Genomic DNA, 20,476 nt, shown 5'->3' with positions numbered 1-20,476 from the left:
TATCTTTGTGTTCAGCAGAAAAAAAAAAAGTAAATAATTTTTGTCTGAACTATCCCTTTACCAGTACAAAAATAAATAACAATGTTGGAAACCGGTAACCATTGACATCCACGGTATGAAAAAAAAATATATATATATATTGAAAAACATTGACTTCCACAGTCTTTGTTTTTTCTACCATGGAAGAAATCTCTGTGTTAAACAGAAAAGTAAATAATTATTTTTGCGTGAACTATCCCTTTAAGTGACCAGCACCAAAAAATAAAAACAACTTGCGTTTTTGTTACTTTTAATAACCCAGAAAATAATTAATTTGTGTGTGCAAAATAAATACATGAACAAGGAAATGAATGAGTACTAGCACATGAACAGAGGTCCTCAGACGACTCCTCTCTGGTCCTCGTGTGAACGCTGGTGGAAGACGAAGGAGACGGCGGCGTCCCATGATGCCTGCAGCACCGGGTCCCTCAGGCCTCGCTTATCTGCGCAATGATGCCAGTTGGAGAGATCACAGGTACAGTCCGAATCATCAGGAGGAGGTCGAACCTGTCGACCGTTCACACACCGCCTGCAGCGAAACCTGAGCCAGAAAAACCAGACAACACTGAATAAAACACAACTTTCAACCATTTTGAGGTTAGATTTATGGCCAGTGGAAAAATGCCAACATGAGCCAGAAGTCTGCTGCATGTGTTATAAAGGTAAGTGAAAACTTAAAAACATACATATTTAACCATGCTGAAATGTATATTTTTGATAACTATTCGTGGTGTCATGGTGGCGCAGTGGGTAGCACATTCGCCTCACAGCAAGAAGGGTGCACGTTCAAGTCCCGACTTGGTCAGTTGGCATTTCTGTGTGGAGTTTGCATGTTCTCCACATGTTGGCGTGACTTTCCTCCGGGTGCTCCAGTTTCCCCCACAGTCCAAAAACATTGAATTAGCTAAATTGGCCATAGTGTATGTGTGAATGAGAATGTATGGGTGTTTCCCAGTGTTGAGTTGTGGCTGGAAGGGCATCCGCTGTGTAAAACATATGCTGGATAGTTGCCGGTTCATTCCACTGTGGTGACTCCTGATTAAGGGACTAAGCCGAAAGGAAAATGAATGAATAACTATTTGCTTTTGTCTTTACCATGATGACAGTACATAATATTTTGCTAGAGGCTCGTGTTCAGTGCAATTTAAAAGCTTAATTAGGCAAGTTGGGTTAATAAGGCAAATCACTGGACAACAGTGGTTTAATCTGTAGAGAACTGGAGAAAAAAAGTCACCAGGTTTAAGGTTTTTTTACTTACATATAATAAACGTGAAATGCAGCTAAAATATTTGTATAAAAGCTATAAATTAGTTCTCTTTGTTAAATTCTATTTGTGACACTAAACGTATTTGTTAACTAAGCAAATTTAGATCCTTCTATAAATATAAAATGCTGCATGTACACAGACAAAAACACATATTAGGAATACTCAAGAGAAATAAGGAATACTGTATACAGCAATCAATAATGTTTAATAACTGATCAATGACTTTTGTCTCAAGAAACTGGTCATTTATTACTAACTAGTAGTTAAGTTAGTTGTTGTTGTGGTTAAGTTTAGGTCTAAAACTGGATGAAGTGTGTAAAATATAGTCACTTCAGAGGAAAGCATTAATATGAGCTTTAGTAGTACTAATAAACAGTCAACACACGGCAAAAACTGACTGCGTTACTTAGATTTTTGTCTTGTCCAAATATCTATACATTCTAAAAAAAGCATTATTTTAGACAAGCATAAAATATTGTCTTGTTTTCAGAAATAATGTGCCAAAATGAAGGGAATTTTTCCTTTGCTACAAGCTAAATAATCTGCCAATGGGGTAAGCTAAATAATCCTGTTTTACCTTTTGACAAGCGATCATTATGCTTACGCTATTGACAGATTATTCAGCTTGTAGCAAAGGAAAAACTCACTTCATTCTGGCTTATTATTTCTGAAAACAAGACAATATTTGGAATTTTTCAAGAATCTTCAGATATTTGCACTAAAATCCAGGCATTTTTTGCAGTGCATGAAAGCTAATCAGCAGCTAAAAGATATAATTGGTCCCCAAACTGAAGTGTTAGTAAAATATAACCTAAGGATACACTCTGAATAGTTCACTTTGTCAATAAAACCAAAATGTAATGACATTTGATTGCATTAAAGCTGTTTCTTTGACAAACTTCATTCTTATTTGTTAAAATAAAGCTCTACATGATGGAGAAGTTGATATCTCTGAACACTAAATATCAGCAGATATAAAAGCACCTAGTTTTAACAAACCTGAAGGCAGTGTTTTGGTGTGGTTGTGTTCTCACCTGTCATGTGTGTCGCTGAGGGTTTTCTCATTGAGTGAGAAGAGTTCCCGAAGCTCTCCGAGAGAGAAATGTCTCTCCACGTCCTGCTCTTCATCCACTACACAGCTGCTCAAGGCCTTCTTATGAGCCTGTCTCTGGAGGATCTTCTCCTCTATGGTTCCCGTCTACGACACAGGAGATTAGACACTGTTATCCACATCTCACAGGTGAGCAGTTTGTACAGTAAAGGCCCATTCGCATAGTTCACACCACAACGAAACAGAGAAAATATACGAAACGTTGGGATCCCTTTCAGAATGATTTTTCTTCTCAGCTGATGAATGATAAAACACTGAAAGCCAGTCAGAATCCATTAAAAACCCTGCTAACCTTCATTGTCTCAACTCACCGACAGCAGTCTGTAGATGTAGCAGGTCTTCTTCTGCCCGTCTCTCCACACTCGGGCCATCGCCTGCTCGTCATTGGCTGGATTCCAGTCCGGGTCGAACATCACCAAGCGGTTTGCACCAATCAGATTGAGCCCACAGCCACCAGCTTTGCTGCTTAGCATGAAGATGAACTCTGGGCTCTGGAGGATTAAAATTTGCATTGGTTTAAACAGAGCTGAGAATGAAATGCTAATATTAGCTGAAAGCAGAAATACAGAAGCGTACATCTAATCATTTTTAAGAGGCTTTATTCCACAGCAACTTACAAACGTGGACAAAGTTATTTAACGCACCAAAAACTGTGTGAGAGTAACTGAAAATAACTTGAATGAAACTAAAACTAGAAATTAAATCTACATAACTAACGTAAACATCAATACTTAAAATGATGAATTTAAGTATAATAAACAAAACTGAAAATCACATAACAAAATGAAAGAAACACGGTTAAATTTTAAAAGTGAATTAATATTCATGTATGATAAATAATATTTTAATATAATAAGTGAAGTTTCACAAACTAATTTTGAGAGGAGCACGTGATATGATTGACTACAGCTGATCCTCATTGCTAATAATTAGCTAGCGTATCAGATCATTCTAAAACTACTATTAATATCCTGCCTAAACTTCATTCCTTATCTTCGTTTTTAGAACCCCCCCCCATCCTTCCCTTCTCCCTCCTCCCCCTCAGTCATCACGGTGGCTCAGTGGTTAGCACTGCTGCCTCGCGGTAAGAAGGCCACAGGTTCAAGTTCTAATTGAGCCAGTCGGCACTCCCTGCGTGGAGTTTGCATGTTCTCCCTGTGTTTGCGTGGGTTTTCTCCGGGTCCTCCGGTTTCCTCCCACAGTCTAAAAACATGTACATAAGTGAATCGTAATACAGTCACAAGCACTTAACGCATACATAGCAAAAGGGGGCACTCGAGAAACTCCTGATCTCGTATCCCTCCTAATGCTCATTGACCAGGCGGGAAACTTGGGCTCATCTATCTCCGAGCTCAGGGTTATCTCCCGGGACAGCATGCCAAACCCGCTATCATAGTCGAGCATTATCTAAGTGTGAACTCTTAAAACTATATTAAAGTAAATAACGCATAAATGAAAAGGACAAAACCACTGCAAACTGAAAGATACATAGATAAAACACACATAATTAAATGTTTATTAATATTTTCAAATATATATTTAAATATTATTATTTTATTATTATTTAATTTACATATTTAAAAAAGTATATAAATGATGAAAGCAATAATGAAAATGATAAAAAGCACAAAATTACATGCAAAGAAAACTGGAAGATAAATATAAATAAAACCTTCATAATTAAATGGAACAGTTTATTGGTATTTTAAAGTATATAATTAACCTACATATAAACTATAAATATATATTAATAATGAAAGCACAAATTAAAAATAATAATGAAAAAAACTCATTAAACTGAAAATATATCAATAAAAGTGCTTACAGAGGGGTTGTTGAATCTCTCCACAATCTTGGCTCTTTTCTTGATGGACATCGTCCCATCCAGCCTAACATAAAGGTATCTGTTCACATTGGATAAACTGATTAGTACAGTTAGCAAAAGGCTGAACTTTAAAGATATTTCTAAACCTCTATAAACAACATGGATGTGGGAAACGGGATCAAGAAAGGTGTTTTATTTACACTGATGTTGGACTGCTCTGAAACTCAATACCTTCGGCTTCGACACAGTTTTTCAAACAGATCCAAAGTCTGTGTGTAGTTGGAGACCAGAACCACTTTATCACTCGTCGTTGTTCTGGTCATCGCCAAGATATAATCCAACACCAGCATCTTCCCTGGACATAAGTCATAGAGTTTACAGTCTGATATGAAGAAATGAATACATCCAGTATAAATTTAGGGTTTGAAGTTTTTGAAGGGACAGTTCAGGAAATTAATAAACCATTAAATTTGTCCTAATATGCTGCTTATTAATAGTAATAAATTAATAAACGTCACTGTTTATTTTAGATACAATTCACGCTTTTAATGAACCGCTACCTATATGCTTTGCCTCAAATAACTCATCATTTGCTGCTTATTATTATTGGTTGAAGTAGTAGTTGGGTTTAGATGTTCAGTAGGATCAGGGATGTACAATTAGAGCAGCACAGCACATCGCAAAATTATCTTAATCGCAATTATAGTATATGCATATGTGTGATAAATTGGTTATTTATCTAAATTTGACCAATCAGATGGGGCCTTATGTTTATCCCCGCCTCCCCATTAGTTGCTGTTCTGCTATTGGCTGAAGCTGAACCCAGAGCTGAGAAATACTTATGGCGGGTGTCGAGACAAGAGAACAAAATGACAACAGCCGACCAGAGTCAGAATATCAGCTGAGGTTTTCACTCATTCATAGAGTATTAAAGACTAAATGTTTGCACCTTGACACAGTTTTTTAGTCTGAATTAGATCTGAAAAATATCTTTTACCCGTTAAATTTTGATATCAATAAATAAATAAATGATTTAAAAACATAATAAAAACAGCACTTTTCGACAGCACTTAAATACAATTATCGCAATACTCAACACCAATATTGCATATTTTTCCAGTAACGTAAAGCCCTAAATATGATCATGTAGGATATGTACTTTATAAGTACTAATATGCAGGTAATAAACCACTAGTTAATAGTGAAAAGGGTACTTAATCTAAAGGTGTTGCCAAATAAACAAAAATCAAAACTTGGAGGGTCCCATGATGCAGCTCTGTGTATTTGGTTTAATGGGCCTCATGGCGCAGCTCCATCTCTGAGCTCAATGCAGCTCAACACCAAGCTCATAGTCTTAGATTAGACTGAAGTGTTAAGGCATAAAGTCTTTTTATTTTATTTTATTTTATATGGTTTAGAAAAATGCCACGGTGGTACAGGAACAATTAGATTGTTGGAATTGGTAGAATAAATTTTTTAATAAAATCTCTTGCATTTATTTGATTAAATACAGTAAAAAAAAAAATTATATTGTGAAATATCAATTTTCTATTTGAATATATTCTATGATTTAATGTATTTAAAGTGTTTATTTGCATATTTACAGCCACTCATGGATATATCATAGGAAGATTAAAATAGATGAAAATATTTTACATCATAACTTCATAATTCAATAAGAGATACAAAGATGAATAAATAAAATTTGTGCAAAGTTACTTGGTTACTTGGTTTTTAGTTACTTACTAAGTTGGTTTATTTTGTTCCTTAGTTATTTAATTAGTTACTGATTTAGTTACTTATTAAATTGGTTACTTGGTACTCTAGTTAATTATATACTAAGTCAGTTACTTAGTAACAAAATAACTAAGTTGGTTACTTAGTTACTGAGCTAGTTACTTAGTAAGTTGGCTACTTAGTTTCTTAGTAAGCTAGTTAGTAACTTACTAAGTCAGTTACTTAGTCATTTTGTTACTTGCTAAGTTGGTTAGTAACTGAGCTAGTTTAGTTACTTAGTAAGTTGGCTACTTGGTTATTTAATTACTTAGTTATTTAGTTACTAAGTTGGTTACTTTGTAAGTATCTAACTAGCTTACTAAGTAACTAAGTCAGTTACTTAGTTACTGAGCTAATCATTTAGTTACTTAGTAAGTTAGCTACTTAGTTACTAAGTTGGTTACTTAGTTATTTAGTTACAAAGTTGGTTACACAGTTACTTAATAAGCTAGTTACTTACTAAGTCAGTTACTTAGTTATTTTGTTACTTACTAAGTTGGTTCCTTGGTTAGTAAGTTACTTAGTTACTTGGCTTTTAGTTACTTACTGAGTTGGTTTATTTTGTTCCTTAGTTATTTAATTAGTTACTGATTTAGTTACTTATTAAATTGGTTACTTGCTAATCTAGTTAATTACATACTAAGTCAGTTACTTAGTAAGTAACAAAATAACTAAGTTGGTTACTTAGTTACTGAGCTAGTTACTTAGTAAGTTGGCTACTTAGTTACTAAGTTGGTCACTTAGTTTATTTACTTAGTAAGCTAGTTAGTATTTTACTAAGTCAGTTACTTAGTCATTTTGTTACTTGCTAAGTTGGTTAGTAACTGAGCTAGTTTAGTTACTTAGTAAGTTGGCTACTTGTTTATTTAATTACTTAGTTATTTTGTTACTTACTAAGTTGGTTACTTAGTAAGCTAGTTAGATACTTACTTAGTCAGTTGCTTAGTTACTGAGCTAATCATTTATTTACTTAGTAAGTTGGCTACTTAGTTACTAAGTTGGTTACTTAGTTATTTAGTTACTAAGTTGGTTACACAGTTACTTAATAAGCTAGTTACTTACTAAGTCAGTTACTTAGTTATTTTGTTACTTACTAAGTTGGTTTCTTGGTTAGTTAGTAAGTTACTTAGTAACTTGGTTTTTAGTTACTTACTAAGTTGGTTTATTTTGTTCCTTAGTTATTTAATTAGTTACTTTTTAATTAGTTATTACTGATTTAGTTACTTATTAAATTGGTTATTTGGTAATCTAGTTAGTTACATACTAAGTCAGTTACTTAGTTATTTTGTTACTTACTAAAAAATAATATTGTGAAATAGTCAATTTTCTATTTAAATATATTCTATGATTTAATGTATTTAAAGTGTTTGTTTGCATATTTTCAGCCACTCATGGATATATCATAGGAAGATTAAAATAGATGAAAACATTAAATCATAACTTCATAATTGAATAAGAGATACAAAAAAATGAATAAATAAAATGACATAAAAAAATTACATGATTTTTTTGTATAATGCAAAGGTTAATTTTCTGCATTGCTACTTCAGTGTCTACAGTATCACATGATCATGTTCAGAAAACATTTTAATGCGCTGATTTAAAGATATTTGTAACATTATCAATTGTGAATATCTTTGAGGATTTTTAAGTGCACAATTCATTGCTCAAAACGAGCAGTGCTTATTAGACATCTTCTATAACACTCTAAACATATTTACTGTAAAATCTGTCCAACGTAATGCATCATAAAAGTGTTCATTTCTGTAAGCTGACCTGAGAGCTGTGGTTCGACCGCTTTAGTTGAATAATTCTGTGGGAAGAGATCCAGTGCTCCGTCAAATCCCTCTTCTCCTGTCAGGCACTTCTCGTAGATCAGGGCAGGATCTAACAGAGGCAACACACACAGTTTGATTGTATTAATTCAAACACACTTTATATATATATATATATATATAAATTTTATATTATATAAATTACTTTATATATACTTTATATAAATTATATATATATATATATAAAAAAAAAAGAAAAAATGGGGTCTCATTTATAATTATGGCGTACATACAAAACAGGAGAAAATGTGATTACATCTAGACTTCAAATATGTGCTCAGCTGTAAGTAAACATATTTTACTTAAATATTGACCTTATTGAACCACTTTAAATCGTCATATGAGTCAATCATTAATAAATAAATGAAAAATTATTCTGGTTTTTGCTCACTTTTAGGAAGGTTTCTATGCAAATGTTTTAAATCAGACCCCTGGTAAGTACTGAAACATGTATGGATTATGTAGACGTAGACTCACGGTTGCAGAGCTTCTTCAGAGAGGTGATAGAAGACAGAGAAGACACAGAGATCTTTCCCGTCTGCAGACTCTCCACAGGTTTGGCCTGCTTTAGGAATAATTTATACAGCTCTTTCTGCAGAGGAGTCAGACTGACACACACACACACACAAATATTAGGGCTGCACAATATTGGAAAAATCTGACATTGCAATATTTTCTTTTGCTGCTATATATTGCTGCTATATATATATATATATATATATATATATATATATATATATATATATATATATATATATATATATATATATATATACGTATATATATATATACGTATATATATATATATATATATATATATATATATATATATATATATATATATATATATATATATATATATATATATATATATATATATATATATATATATATATATATATATATATATATATATATATATATATAAATATAATTTCACCAGATGACTCGAATAGCTCTATTTGGAAAGATTTCGTTCATTTAGATCACTGTGAGGATCAAGTCTTTATATATAATCTAAAATATAATAGAATCCAAGCAAAAATAAATCAATAAACAATGCTTTATGGTTTTCTGGGGAGTCTACCAGTATTTAAGTACAGGAATTAAACCATCAAATGTCAAATAACATGGTCATCATTGTGTAACTAATAAAAAAAACAAAAAAAAAAACAATGCAATATCTTTATCCTTTAATCTTTAATGAATAATCTAATCCTGCGAAGACACCATTGCAGGTATGCTTAGTGCGATATCGATGCTCAAACAATATATTGTTCAGCCCTAACATATATTATTCATTCGTGACTCCTCTAATGAAAAAATGACCATACCAACATTAATATAATGAAGCAAAGTTCATTTTCAGCCAAATATACATTGCTAACTTTATTTTTTTTTGGTCTTTGTCATTATAGTTTTTCAGTGCATACATTGTGACAAAAAAGTTTCCCCTTATTTCCTTCCACAAATCTATTTTACAGTAGGTAGAAAAATAGGATGAAAAAAGAGAGCAAAAATTCATGCATTTTATGTTAAAAGGTTTCAATTTTGTTACCAATGGTTCAAAAAATGTATGTAAAATTCTGTAATACCTTGGCAGTTTTTCAGAGTTTGACCTGTTGAGAAATAATGGCCTTTTTCTGTTTTCTGCTTTCAAAGCAATTAAAATTCTATAATTATAATCATGTGGGTGCGTTGGTAAATTAGTTACTTTGAATGTGAATACAAAGAAATTTGCATGTTTGTGAGTGGTAGCTTATTTTCCTTTTCTTTTATAAAAGATTTATTTTATGACATTTTGCCAAATGAGAAACAATGCATTTAGATTGGGAAGGTCCACAAGCCGGGACTTGAACTCGGAACTCTGAAATGCATCAATGCTATATGCTCACAAGCCACGATTTCCGCTACATTCATTCTTCCATGCCAAGGCGCCACGCCAAAATTGATCCCGCCACAGCTACATTACAGCTTTTTACTCAAAACATTCAGTCGTGGGGTTTTTTTTAATAGCGGGTGATAATCGCACAAAAACATATTAAAAGCTAAGTGAATTATAACAGCGCAAACTTTTCTGTAACAGTAGTAGTGCTGTGCGTTCTTTGTTTACCCCTTCAAGGTTACATGCTGACTGACTGGCTGACTGACAGGTGCGTGATGTGTGAGCCCAGCAAACACGATGTACAGGCATTTCATTTTCTTCAGGACGCATTAATGGTGCTCTGTAGGTCTATTGGAGACATTTGTAAACATTCCAAGCAAATCTAATAAATGTTGGAGACATACTCGTTACATAAACGCACTAAATCACACTTCAGCAGCGTTTATTTGAGAGCGCACAAGAAGATTTGCGCTTGAGCAGCGGATATTTGAGGGGCGTGCAAGAAGTTTTGTGCACGAGCAGAGGATATCTGCGTGCAAGCAAAGAGATTCACATGCTCGTAGGATATTACATAAATGCGATCTCGACTTCTAATACTGCGCTCATGACATTTGTCATTGAAATAACGCTAAGCGTAGTTGGTAGATCTGTGTAAAAAAAGCCTGCCGACACAGATGGAAAAAATCCTAGAAGAAACACTGCAAGCCTATCGCAACTGACTAGCCTCTTTTCTTTTTTTAAACGTGATATTGCACTGAATAATTATGCTCTAATATGCATGTTGTTTCTGATGATTGACTTATCTAAAACTGTATTTATTTGTTTGGTTGAACTCTCTAACAATAAAGGAATTTTTGGCAGTTTTCAAATCAGAACTGATGCCTAAGTCACTGAAAGTTTAAAACGACATGAGAGATGCCATTATAAAACAGAATAGGAGTTGTTTTCTTACTTGCAGCACACAACTTGTTCAATCTTCACCGGCAGATACTTGGAAAGAATATCGGAGGTCCTTCGAATCAAACACCTTAATGAAACAAAAGCAAATGAATAACTAAACATATCTGAATAGTGTACTGAGCATTTTTTTACCTTTCTCGTGTTTACCTGTTGACAATGCTGATGAGCTCCTGAAGTTTCTGCTCTCCGGCGGCTCTGTCTTTATCACTGGCGTCTGCGTCTCGACCCTTCAGGATGGGAATCTCGAAGCGTTTCTTAAACTCCTGAGCTGTGCCTGAGGAAATGAAAACAAAGACATTACTTCCATTCCTATTACCCAAAGAACAGCATCTACTGTGACAGATTCAGCAGTTCTTCACAGGATCATGCACGTCTCTTACCAAGGATACCAGAGTTTACGAAGTGCACCAAGCTGAAATACTCCAGCAGGTCGTTCTGAATGGGAGTCCCAGATATCAGCACTCTCCTCTGGGCGTTCATGGAGTTCAGAGCCAGGTACGTCTGATTGTCTGAGTTTTTCAGCCGGTGACCCTAAATCAAAAACCCTCAATGTGAGCTGTTCAAAACTTTCAAAAAGTTCTAGAGTTCGTTATTCTCATCAGAATTAATTAAGGCTGGAATTAAAGCAGTTTTTAATTATTTTAAAACCATTTGAAGGTCAATATTATTGGCCAGCTTAATCAATATTTATTTATAAATTGTCTACAGAAAAAAAAACACTGTTATACAATGACTTGCCTAATTACCCTAACTTGCCTAATTAACCTAGTATAGTCTTTAAATGTCACTTTAAGCTGAATACTGAATAGCTGAGTGTCTTGAAAAATATCTAGTCAAATATTATTTACTGTCGTCATGGCAAAGATTAAATTAATTGGTTATTAGAAATGAGTTATTAAAACTATTATGTTTAGAAATGTGTTGGAAAAAAAATCTTCTTTCTGGTAAACAGAAATTGGGAAAAATATATATACGGGAGGCTAATAATTCTCACTTGAACTGCATATAGCATATTTATGTTGTATTGATGGCCTTATGCGACGCAGCAGGTAGTGCTGTTGCCTTACAGCAAGAACGTCACTTGTTCGAGCCTCGGCTGGGTCAGTTGGCGTTTCTGTGTGTTTGCATGTTCTCCCTGCGTTCGCGTAGGTTTCCTCCAGGTGCTCCGGTTTCCACCACAGTCCAAAGACGTGGTACAGGTGGGTAGGCTAAATGGGTAGGCTAAATTGTCAGTAGTGTATGAGTGTGGGTGAGTGTGTATGGTCGTTTCCCAGAGATGGGTTGCGGCTGGAAGGGCATTTGCTGCATAAAACGTGTGCTGGATAAATTGGCGGTTCATTCCGCTGTGGCGACCCCTTAATAATAAAGGGACCAAGCCGAAAAGAAAATTAATGAATGATGGCCTCTTATGAAAATATTTACAAATGACATTTTTCACAAATATTTTATTAATGCAAAATTCAGCATTTACTTGAAACAGACTTGTTTTTAAACTGTTTTTTAATGTCATTTTTAATAAACGTAGAGCATCCTTGTTTAATAAAAATATCAAAACAAATTGAAATACACTTGACTTAAAAATAATTATACATTTTACTGCTTTTCTGAAAGATTTTTATTATGATTTAGATTTGATTGTGCACTTGCCTCATCACAGATGACCAGTCCGACTTTGCCTTTGTGCAGGACTTCAGCGTGGAGACGAAAGGTTTCATAGGAAATTATCAGAATTGGAGTTGGTATTCTCATGCCATGCTGAGAGATGAAGTTTACTGCAAGAACACAAAATATACACCTAGTGAAGATTTATAACAGAGCCTATCAAAGTCAGTTACTTAGACATTTTGTTACTTACTAAGTTGGTTAGTAACTGAGCTAGTTATTTAGTTACTTAGTAAGTTGGCTACTTGGTTAGTTAGAAAGTTACTTAGTTACTTGGTTTTTAGTTACTTACTAAGTTGGTTTATTTTGTTCCTTCGTTATTAAATTAGTTACTGATTTAGTTACTTATTAAATTGGTTACTTGGTAATCTAGTTAGTAACATACTAAGTCAGTTACTTAGTTACTAAGTTGGTTACTTAGTAAGTTACTAACTAGCTTACTAAGAAACTAAGTCAGTTACTTAGTCATTTTGTTACTTACTAAGTTGGTTAGTAACTGAGCTAGTTATTTAGTTACTTAGTAAGTTGGCTACTTGGTTATTTAATTACTTAGTTATTTAGTTACTTACTAAGTTGGTTACTTAGTTATTTTGTTACTCACTAAGTTGGTTACTTAGTTACTAAGCTAGTCATTCAGTTACTTAGCAAGTTGGCTACTTAGTTACTAAGTTGGTTACTTAGTTACTTACTAAGTTGGTTACACAGTTACTTAGTAAGCTAGTTAGTTACTTACTAAGTCAGCTACTTAGTTATTTTGTTACTCACTAAGTTGGTCCCTTGGTTAGTTAGTAAGTTACTTAGTTACTTGGTTTTTAGTTACTTATTAAGTTGGTTTATTTTCTTTCTTAGTTATTTAATTATTACTGATTTAGTTACTTTTTAAATTGGTTACTTGGTAATCTAGTTAGATACATACTAAGTCAGTTACTTAGTTATTTTGTTACTTACTAAGTTGGTTACTTAGTTACTGAGCTAGTCATTTAGTTACTTAGCAAGTTGGCTACTTAGTTACTAAGTTGGTTACTTAGTTATTTAGTTACTTACTAAGTTGGTTACACAGTTACTTAGTAACCTAGTTAGTTACTTACTAAGTCAGTTACTTAGTTATTTTGTTACTCACTAAGTTGGTTCCTTGGTTAGTTAGTAAGTTACTTAGTTACTTGGTTTTTAGTTACTTAAGTTGGTTTATTTTCTTCCATAGTTATTTAATTAGTTACTGATTTAGTTACTTATGAAATTGTTTACTTGGTAATCTAGTTAGATACATACTAAGTTAGTTACTTAGTTATTTTGTTACTTACTAAGTTGGCTACTTAGTTACTGAGTTACTTAGTTATTTACTAAGCTGGTTCCTTAGTTACTTGGTTATTTAGTTACTTAGTTGCCTACTTAGTTGGTTACTAAGTTACTTGGTTATTTAGTTACTTACTAAAGGTAGTTACCTGGTTATTTAGTTACTTAGTTATTAAGTTACTTACTAAGTTGGTTACTTAGTTCCTTGGTTTAGTTACTTACTAAGTTGGTTACTTATTTAGTTACTTAGTTCCTTGGTTATTTAGTTACTTACTAAGTTGGTTACTTGGTTAGAAAGTTAGTTACTTGGTTTTTAGTTACTTAATAAGTTCATTATTTAGTTACTTATTTATTTATTTAGTTATTTACTAAGTTGGTTACTGCCCAGCATGATTATTGCCTGAGGCTGAATATGTCAAATTGGCCAAAAATTAGCAAAATAAATATTAATATTATTAATAATAAATGTTCTTGCATTACAATAATAAAATATATCAAATTTGTAAAAGGAATAGTTTCTTTTTACCCATATTGGATTTGTTTTTACTTGATTTAAGTGCAAATTAAAAACATAAAAATCTCTGTAAATTCTTCTTGACTTCTCTTATTTTGAAGCCCATCCCTCGTATATATGTAACCTGTTTGCAGTCAATACCAAGTTTGCGGTCGATCTCGTCTTTGGAGCCTCCATCAATGGCCACAGGCTGCATGCGTCCACCGAGCCACTTGCCCACTTCATTGTACCAGTTTCTCACCAGACTGGACGGAGAGACCACGATGACCTTGTCGATCTCAGGTTTGCAGTCTGGACTCTGCTTCAGTAAAGTCCAGATCAAAGTGATGCACTGCAGTGTTTTACCAAGCCCCATCTCATCCGCCATAATACAGCCATAGGAGTTCTCAATCCGTCGTCCGGTCACACAGTCCCAAAGGAACTTCACACCCTGCAGGAGAAAATTTTTTTAGAAAAAAATTATATAAATACATGAAGCATAAATAAAAGACTTGAAGTCTCATCGTCCCTGCAAGCCTATAAATCTGCAATTCTGAAAATTGCTAATTATGTATTATGTTATTTCACAATTTTGATTTCTTCCCACTGTTTTAACTCAGAACTGTGACTTTTTCCCCTGTGAGAGAAGGGCTTGTATATATAGCAATTCTGAGACATTAATTGCAATTTTTAGTGGACAAATGTGAAATATAACAGACTCATTTCCAAAAATAACTGTTTTTGTCAAGAAAATAATAAATAAAAACGTTGTTATATTATAACTGATAATACATAACATGTTTTTTTTCATGTTTTCATATTCAAAGTTATTTAATTTTCCATTCAAATCATATGCTTTTTTTCAAAATTAGCTAAACCTTACAATAGAAATCCTTTATCCTTTATAAAAAATATATAAACGGGACACAATAATAAAATAAAGCTCATTTCAACGTGATAAAAAGATTTAGCATGTTTATCATACCTCTCGCTGATGTGGTCGAAGCACTTTACCGAGCACTGGATCTACAACCACATGCACTGGCAGCTTCTCCCTGCAAAGATATCAATCACATTACAGACAATCACAGCACTGCTGAGCATAAGAGTCCATAAGATCCTCAACATGAGATGTCACTGACTTGTCTGCTTTGATGAGGTCATGAGCGCTGATGACCGGAGGCTCATACAGAACCAGAGCTCCGTCTTCAAATGGGTCGTGCAGAGCTTTCCTTACACCGGCCCTTCTCAGACCCAGAGCCCGCAGACCCAAAACACCTGATCATAGACAAACACACTCACTCACCTTATTATGTGAATCATTTATATTTGTAAATGAGCTGTGAGTGCAGACTAACCTGTGTAATTAGGTATGGGAATTTTAAATGGTTTGGATAAGATCTTGCGGATGAAGGCTTCCTGTGGAAAAATTTTAAACAGTCATTTTTATATATTTAATAAATAATTGAAACTTTGGTATAAATTATTACCTTCTTTGTGTCTGTTAAAAAAAACTGCTAATAGCAAGAACTAATTTATACTAATTACAACTCATTTTATAACGCACATTTAGAAAATTCATTTATTAGTATCCATTTACTAGTATACTTTTTAAAATACATTATTACCAGTCAATAGTTTGAAATAATTAATGATTATTAATGTTTTTGATAGACTCTTATGTCCACCAGTGCTGCATTTATTTGATTAAAATACATGTATTATTTATTATTATTATTTAAATGCAAAATAACTGCTTGCTTTCAGAATATATTTTTAAATTGCAATTTATTAATGTGATGAAAAAGCTTGTTTATCTTTAGAAACCACAAAGAGGAGTTGAGTTGTTAATTAAACATTGATGATGATGATGATAATACTACTACTACTAATAATAATAATACTACATATCTTGACCAGCAAATGAGCATATTAGATGAATTTCTGAAAGATAACTTGACACTGAACAACAGAGTAATGATGCTGGAAATACAGCTTTGCATCACAGGAATAAACAACATTTTTAAATCTAGAAAACACCCATTTAAAATAATAATACTGTTTTTATAAGAGTCTTCCTTTGAAAATATAGACTTAAAATCTTAATTATACCAAACTGTGGCCTAGTACGGTTTATTTTACTGTACAAGAATTAATAAGACTCAGACTCAACTTTATTATCCTGTTTAGGGAAACTAAAATTGCAGCAACGTGCCATAACACAAGCGAAGTTCCATGTACACATTACCAAATTATTACCACAAAACATACAATAAATTATTTTTTAGATGAATCTCCCTCCCCGCTGGACTCAATTAATGACCTAACGGCCACCATTAAGAAATAATTTCTAATTCTGTTTGTCCGGCATGTAAGAACTCTAAAACGACGTCCTGATGGCAGCAGCTGAAACACAGAATACAATTGGCGATCCGGGGTGCAAAAGATACCCTGAGCTCTCTTTAAAACATTATTACGGTAAATTACCATTGGACCAGTTTGGTTAAAATCGATGATCTTGCCTGCCACCTTCACAAGGCTAATAAAGTGATTTTATTTTTCAGAAATTAGGTTTTTTGTAAGCGTACACTTCAATACTCACTGTAAAAACACAATTTCTTATATAAAAAACCTTGCAGTTTGAGTAATTGCAATAAATCATGTTTTGTTTTTGGTGCAACTTCACTCTTTAATGCACACTAAAAACATAACGGAAAATTAACCTTTTCAAATATTGTCTGCTGTCAGGCTGACATTACAGCATGACTGTACTGTGAAGGCTAATATCTATGTTCTTGTATAACAAGTGAATGTACCTCTATGCTTGTATTCTGGGATGTACTCACATGCTCATTGCCATCAGCGCAGACAGGTCTGTTGGTCAGCGGGGTCAGGGGTTTTCTGTAAGGGGAAATGTACTTTTCTCGACAGTCTCTCTTGCTCTGTGATTCCTGTAAGAATGAAAACAGTCATTCACATCCACTGTTACGATTAAACAAAGATCTTTAAATGTGTGACAGACTCACAATGTCAGGCTCCCAGTCCTCCTCATCGTCTGAATCTGGCCCCTGTTTCCTTTTGGCCACCTGACTGGGCGCTAGACTTCTCCTCTATGAGGTAAAGTTGGTTTTATATTTGCACATTTAGAGTTTCTCCTTAATAATATAATTTCAGAAAAGTATTCTTTGCAAATTATAAATAGTGAAATTATATTAGCAGCCAATAACTAGGAAAGTACATTGTTCACAGTTAACTAAATAGTGCTAATGTTGTTTTAAATCATACTTGCATGCAACTTCAGAGTGAATAATCAAAGTAGCAACAATATAGGGGCCATGTCACATGTTGTTACTGATTAAAACTGAACATATGTCCGAATTTAAAACCAAGTTTACCTCAATTTCTCGTTCATTGATAACAACAAACACAACTGACATACACACACGATCACAGGCACGTTAGAAAAAAGTTTACAGAACAGTTTTTACAACCTACCATTCTGGGCCAGGAGGTAAATCCAACTTAAATGAGCACGTCCAAATAAACGTGCATTTCTGTCTCATTCGAAGTCGTCGTTTTAGTTACAGGAGCGCTCCACTTACAAGTAACGTTACTAAATAATAACTGCTCCGTTTAACAAAAATACGTCGCCAAAATGACGATTTAAAATACAATGAAAATAATATTTGAGGAAACATGAACTGAAGCAGACTCAGCTGTTGTTATTAAACACCACCATAATGTTTGAGAATCCCGCGCATAGGTCACAGAATTCAACGGCAAGCAGGAAGGGACAATCGCCTAAAAATGCGTTTCGCAATAGATGCCAGTGTAAACAGAAAACGTGAACTTATAACATATATTCTTTAAATTGGTCAGTATTGTCAGTTTATTAATTTTTCCATAAGCACTATTGGAATGTCTTTCAAATATGTCCACATTTGTTTTGTTTTGATTAAACTCTAAAGCATTGAAATTTTATAAAGCCATTGACAATAATAATATCGTAGCATTAGACACAGTATTGTGATAAGAGAGTGTACCCATAGCCTACTGGTGGATTTATCTATTAAAGAAACTTTTTCTGTAATCACCAATAGCCTACTGTTAATTTGTTAATTTAACTCTGTTAACAATACACACCGTTTTTCATTTATTTATATAACAGATTGATTAAACATAAGCAGACTTCACCTACAAACACTCTATAGATTTATATCTATACAAAAATTGTAAAAATATTAAGACTGCAAACTTTAACTGTTGATGAAATTATAATTTCGTCAACACAGTTACGGTTTAATTGCAAATAAACTACATAAAAATTGTATTTTAAAGGTACAATTGCCTTAAGTGTTTGTAGGTGAAGTTGGCTTGTATTTAATCAACAGTGAACACACGGGTAAACAGATTATCTTCTCATCATGGGCTACAATTAGTATAAATAAAAACACCTTTCTTGTGATTTATTTGAGTATCTTGAACTCTCCTCCAGGTGGCGCAGTTTCATTATATGAACTGACAGCAGCTGCAGCGGAGGCCTCGTTCACTATGCACCAGTTCACTACTATAGTGCACTGAAAGGACTCAAATGAAAAGATTTATTTTAAACTCTGTTATATGCAAACTAGCACAACTAAACAATTCATTTATCAATTAAAAAGGAATTTATACCTTTATGACTCGAGACTGCACAACAGGTGACTAGTTTTCTGTTTTTTTTTTTGTTTTGTTTTTCTGATGACTTACGTAAATCAAGCTAAATCAAGGTAAAACCAGCTTGACCAGCCTGGTTTAAGCTGGACATAGCTGGTTTTGGCTGGGCTCCCAGCCTGGCTAAGTGGTCAAGCTGGTTTTAGCTGGTCATTTTCCAGGCTGACCAGCTAAGACCAGGCTGGAAATGGCTGGAAACCAGCCTGGAAATGGCCAAAACCCCTCTAAAACCAGGCTGGTGAACCAGCTAAAACCAGCCAAGGCTGGTTTAAGCTGTTTTTTTTTTCAGTAGGGACCTGCGGGCACCATTCCCTTCGCTTATAATGTATTATGGGCAGCTATTCTTTAGCAATTGAGTAGCCTACAATATATTTGTCGAACACTCGTTATTGCGATTTAGGCTATCTATTACGTATTTAAACATCCACTGTGACCTTAGACAGCACTACACACGGCTGTCCTCTGAAATAGCGAGCAGAGCCCTGTTGTTTAGTGTAGGGGTGATTTCAAACAAAGTGGCTAAGTGGCATTTCAACTAGGCTGTTTCACCCTCAGGGCTCTGATAATATATATGCCATAATTTATGTTGAGAAACATTTGTACAAACTGCATTTTACAACAGAAAGATGTCAGTCTGATAATTTCCATATGTAAAAAAAGAATTAAACATATTTTGAAATATACAAAAAGGCCATTATTTACATTAATAGATTTTCTACAAATTTTTTTTTCAAATATATATAAAAATACGTATATTTTAAAATAATTTTATATACAGAACATATTTTATTCATTCATTCATTTTCTTTTCGGCTTTGTCTCTTTACTAATCAGGAGTCGCCACAGCGGAATTAACTGCCAACTTATCCAGCATATGTTTAACGCAGCAGATGCCCTTCCAGCTGCAACCCATCACTGGGAAACACCCTTACACTCTCATTCACACACACACTACGATCAATTTAGATTACCCAATTCTTGCCTCACAGCAAGAAGGTCGCTGCTTTGAGTCCTGGCTGAGCCAGTGGGCGTTTCTGTGTAGAGTTTACATGTTGCTCCGGTTTCGGTGCTCCGGTTTCCCCCACAGTCCAAACACATGCGCTATAGGTGAATTGGATGAACTAAATTGGCCGTAGTGTGTGTGAATGTGAAAGTGTATGGGTGTTTCCCAGTACTGGGTTGTGGCTGGAAGGGCATCCTCTGCGTAAAACATATGCTGGAATAGTTGGCGGTTCATTCCGCTGTGGTGACCTCTGAAATAGAGACTAAGCTAAAGGAAAATGAATGAATACTATACTATACTAAACTATACTAAACTATTATATAAATGTATTTTCTTCATCCTAAAATATATTTAGAATTTTTTTTTTGTTTGAAATGAACTTTATTTTCGATTTCAAAAATGTATTTGATTGACCAACATAGATACAAGCTATATTTTCCATATATATATTTTGGTGAGAAAAAAATTACTGTATGGGTTGTTGAAACTGCATTAGAAAGCGCTGCAGAAAATGAATTCACTCACCTTTTGCTTTTTCAGATGGAAGCCTGCTGAATGACAGGAATCAGATGATCTGTGCGTTTAGTGTACACATGATGTGCTGTGAAAGCTTT

The 20,476-nt window shown here is 33.9% G+C and overlaps 1 protein-coding gene across 1 annotated transcript; it reads right to left on the bottom strand.

The window, feature by feature from the left end:
- Positions 1-236: 236 nt before the first annotated feature.
- rad54l (RAD54 like) lies at positions 237-17,890 on the bottom strand. Its single transcript, XM_056458957.1, has 18 exons — positions 17,642-17,890; positions 17,173-17,256; positions 16,993-17,097; positions 15,505-15,565; positions 15,289-15,424; positions 15,132-15,201; positions 14,309-14,597; positions 12,346-12,470; positions 11,079-11,229; positions 10,846-10,972; positions 10,691-10,765; positions 8,331-8,461; positions 7,795-7,905; positions 4,474-4,597; positions 4,243-4,321; positions 2,729-2,908; positions 2,341-2,504; positions 237-580 (listed from the first exon to the last, which is right to left on the bottom strand). Exons 1-18 carry the CDS (start codon positions 17,642-17,644, stop codon positions 379-381), a joined length of 2,217 nt encoding a protein of 738 aa, XP_056314932.1. The 5' UTR covers positions 17,645-17,890; the 3' UTR covers positions 237-378.
- Positions 17,891-20,476: the final 2,586 nt, after the last annotated feature.

The sequence above is a fragment of the Danio aesculapii genome, chromosome 6 (genome assembly GCF_903798145.1).
Source record: "Danio aesculapii chromosome 6, fDanAes4.1, whole genome shotgun sequence".
NCBI lineage: Eukaryota > Metazoa > Chordata > Actinopteri > Cypriniformes > Danionidae > Danio > Danio aesculapii.
The sequence above is the reverse complement of the archived record's forward strand: the minus strand, read 5'-3'. Positions and strand labels throughout refer to the sequence as shown.

Excerpts from the sequence above, each read along its gene's own strand:
- rad54l (XM_056458957.1), bottom strand. Across the intron at positions 15,566-16,992 it reads GCGCTGATGGCAATGAGCAT|GAAGCCTTCATCCGCAAGAT; the intron begins GTGAGTACATCC and ends ATTTTTCCACAG. Across the intron at positions 4,598-7,794 it reads GGTCGAACCACAGCTCTCAG|GGAAGATGCTGGTGTTGGAT; the intron begins GTCAGCTTACAG and ends ACTTATGTCCAG.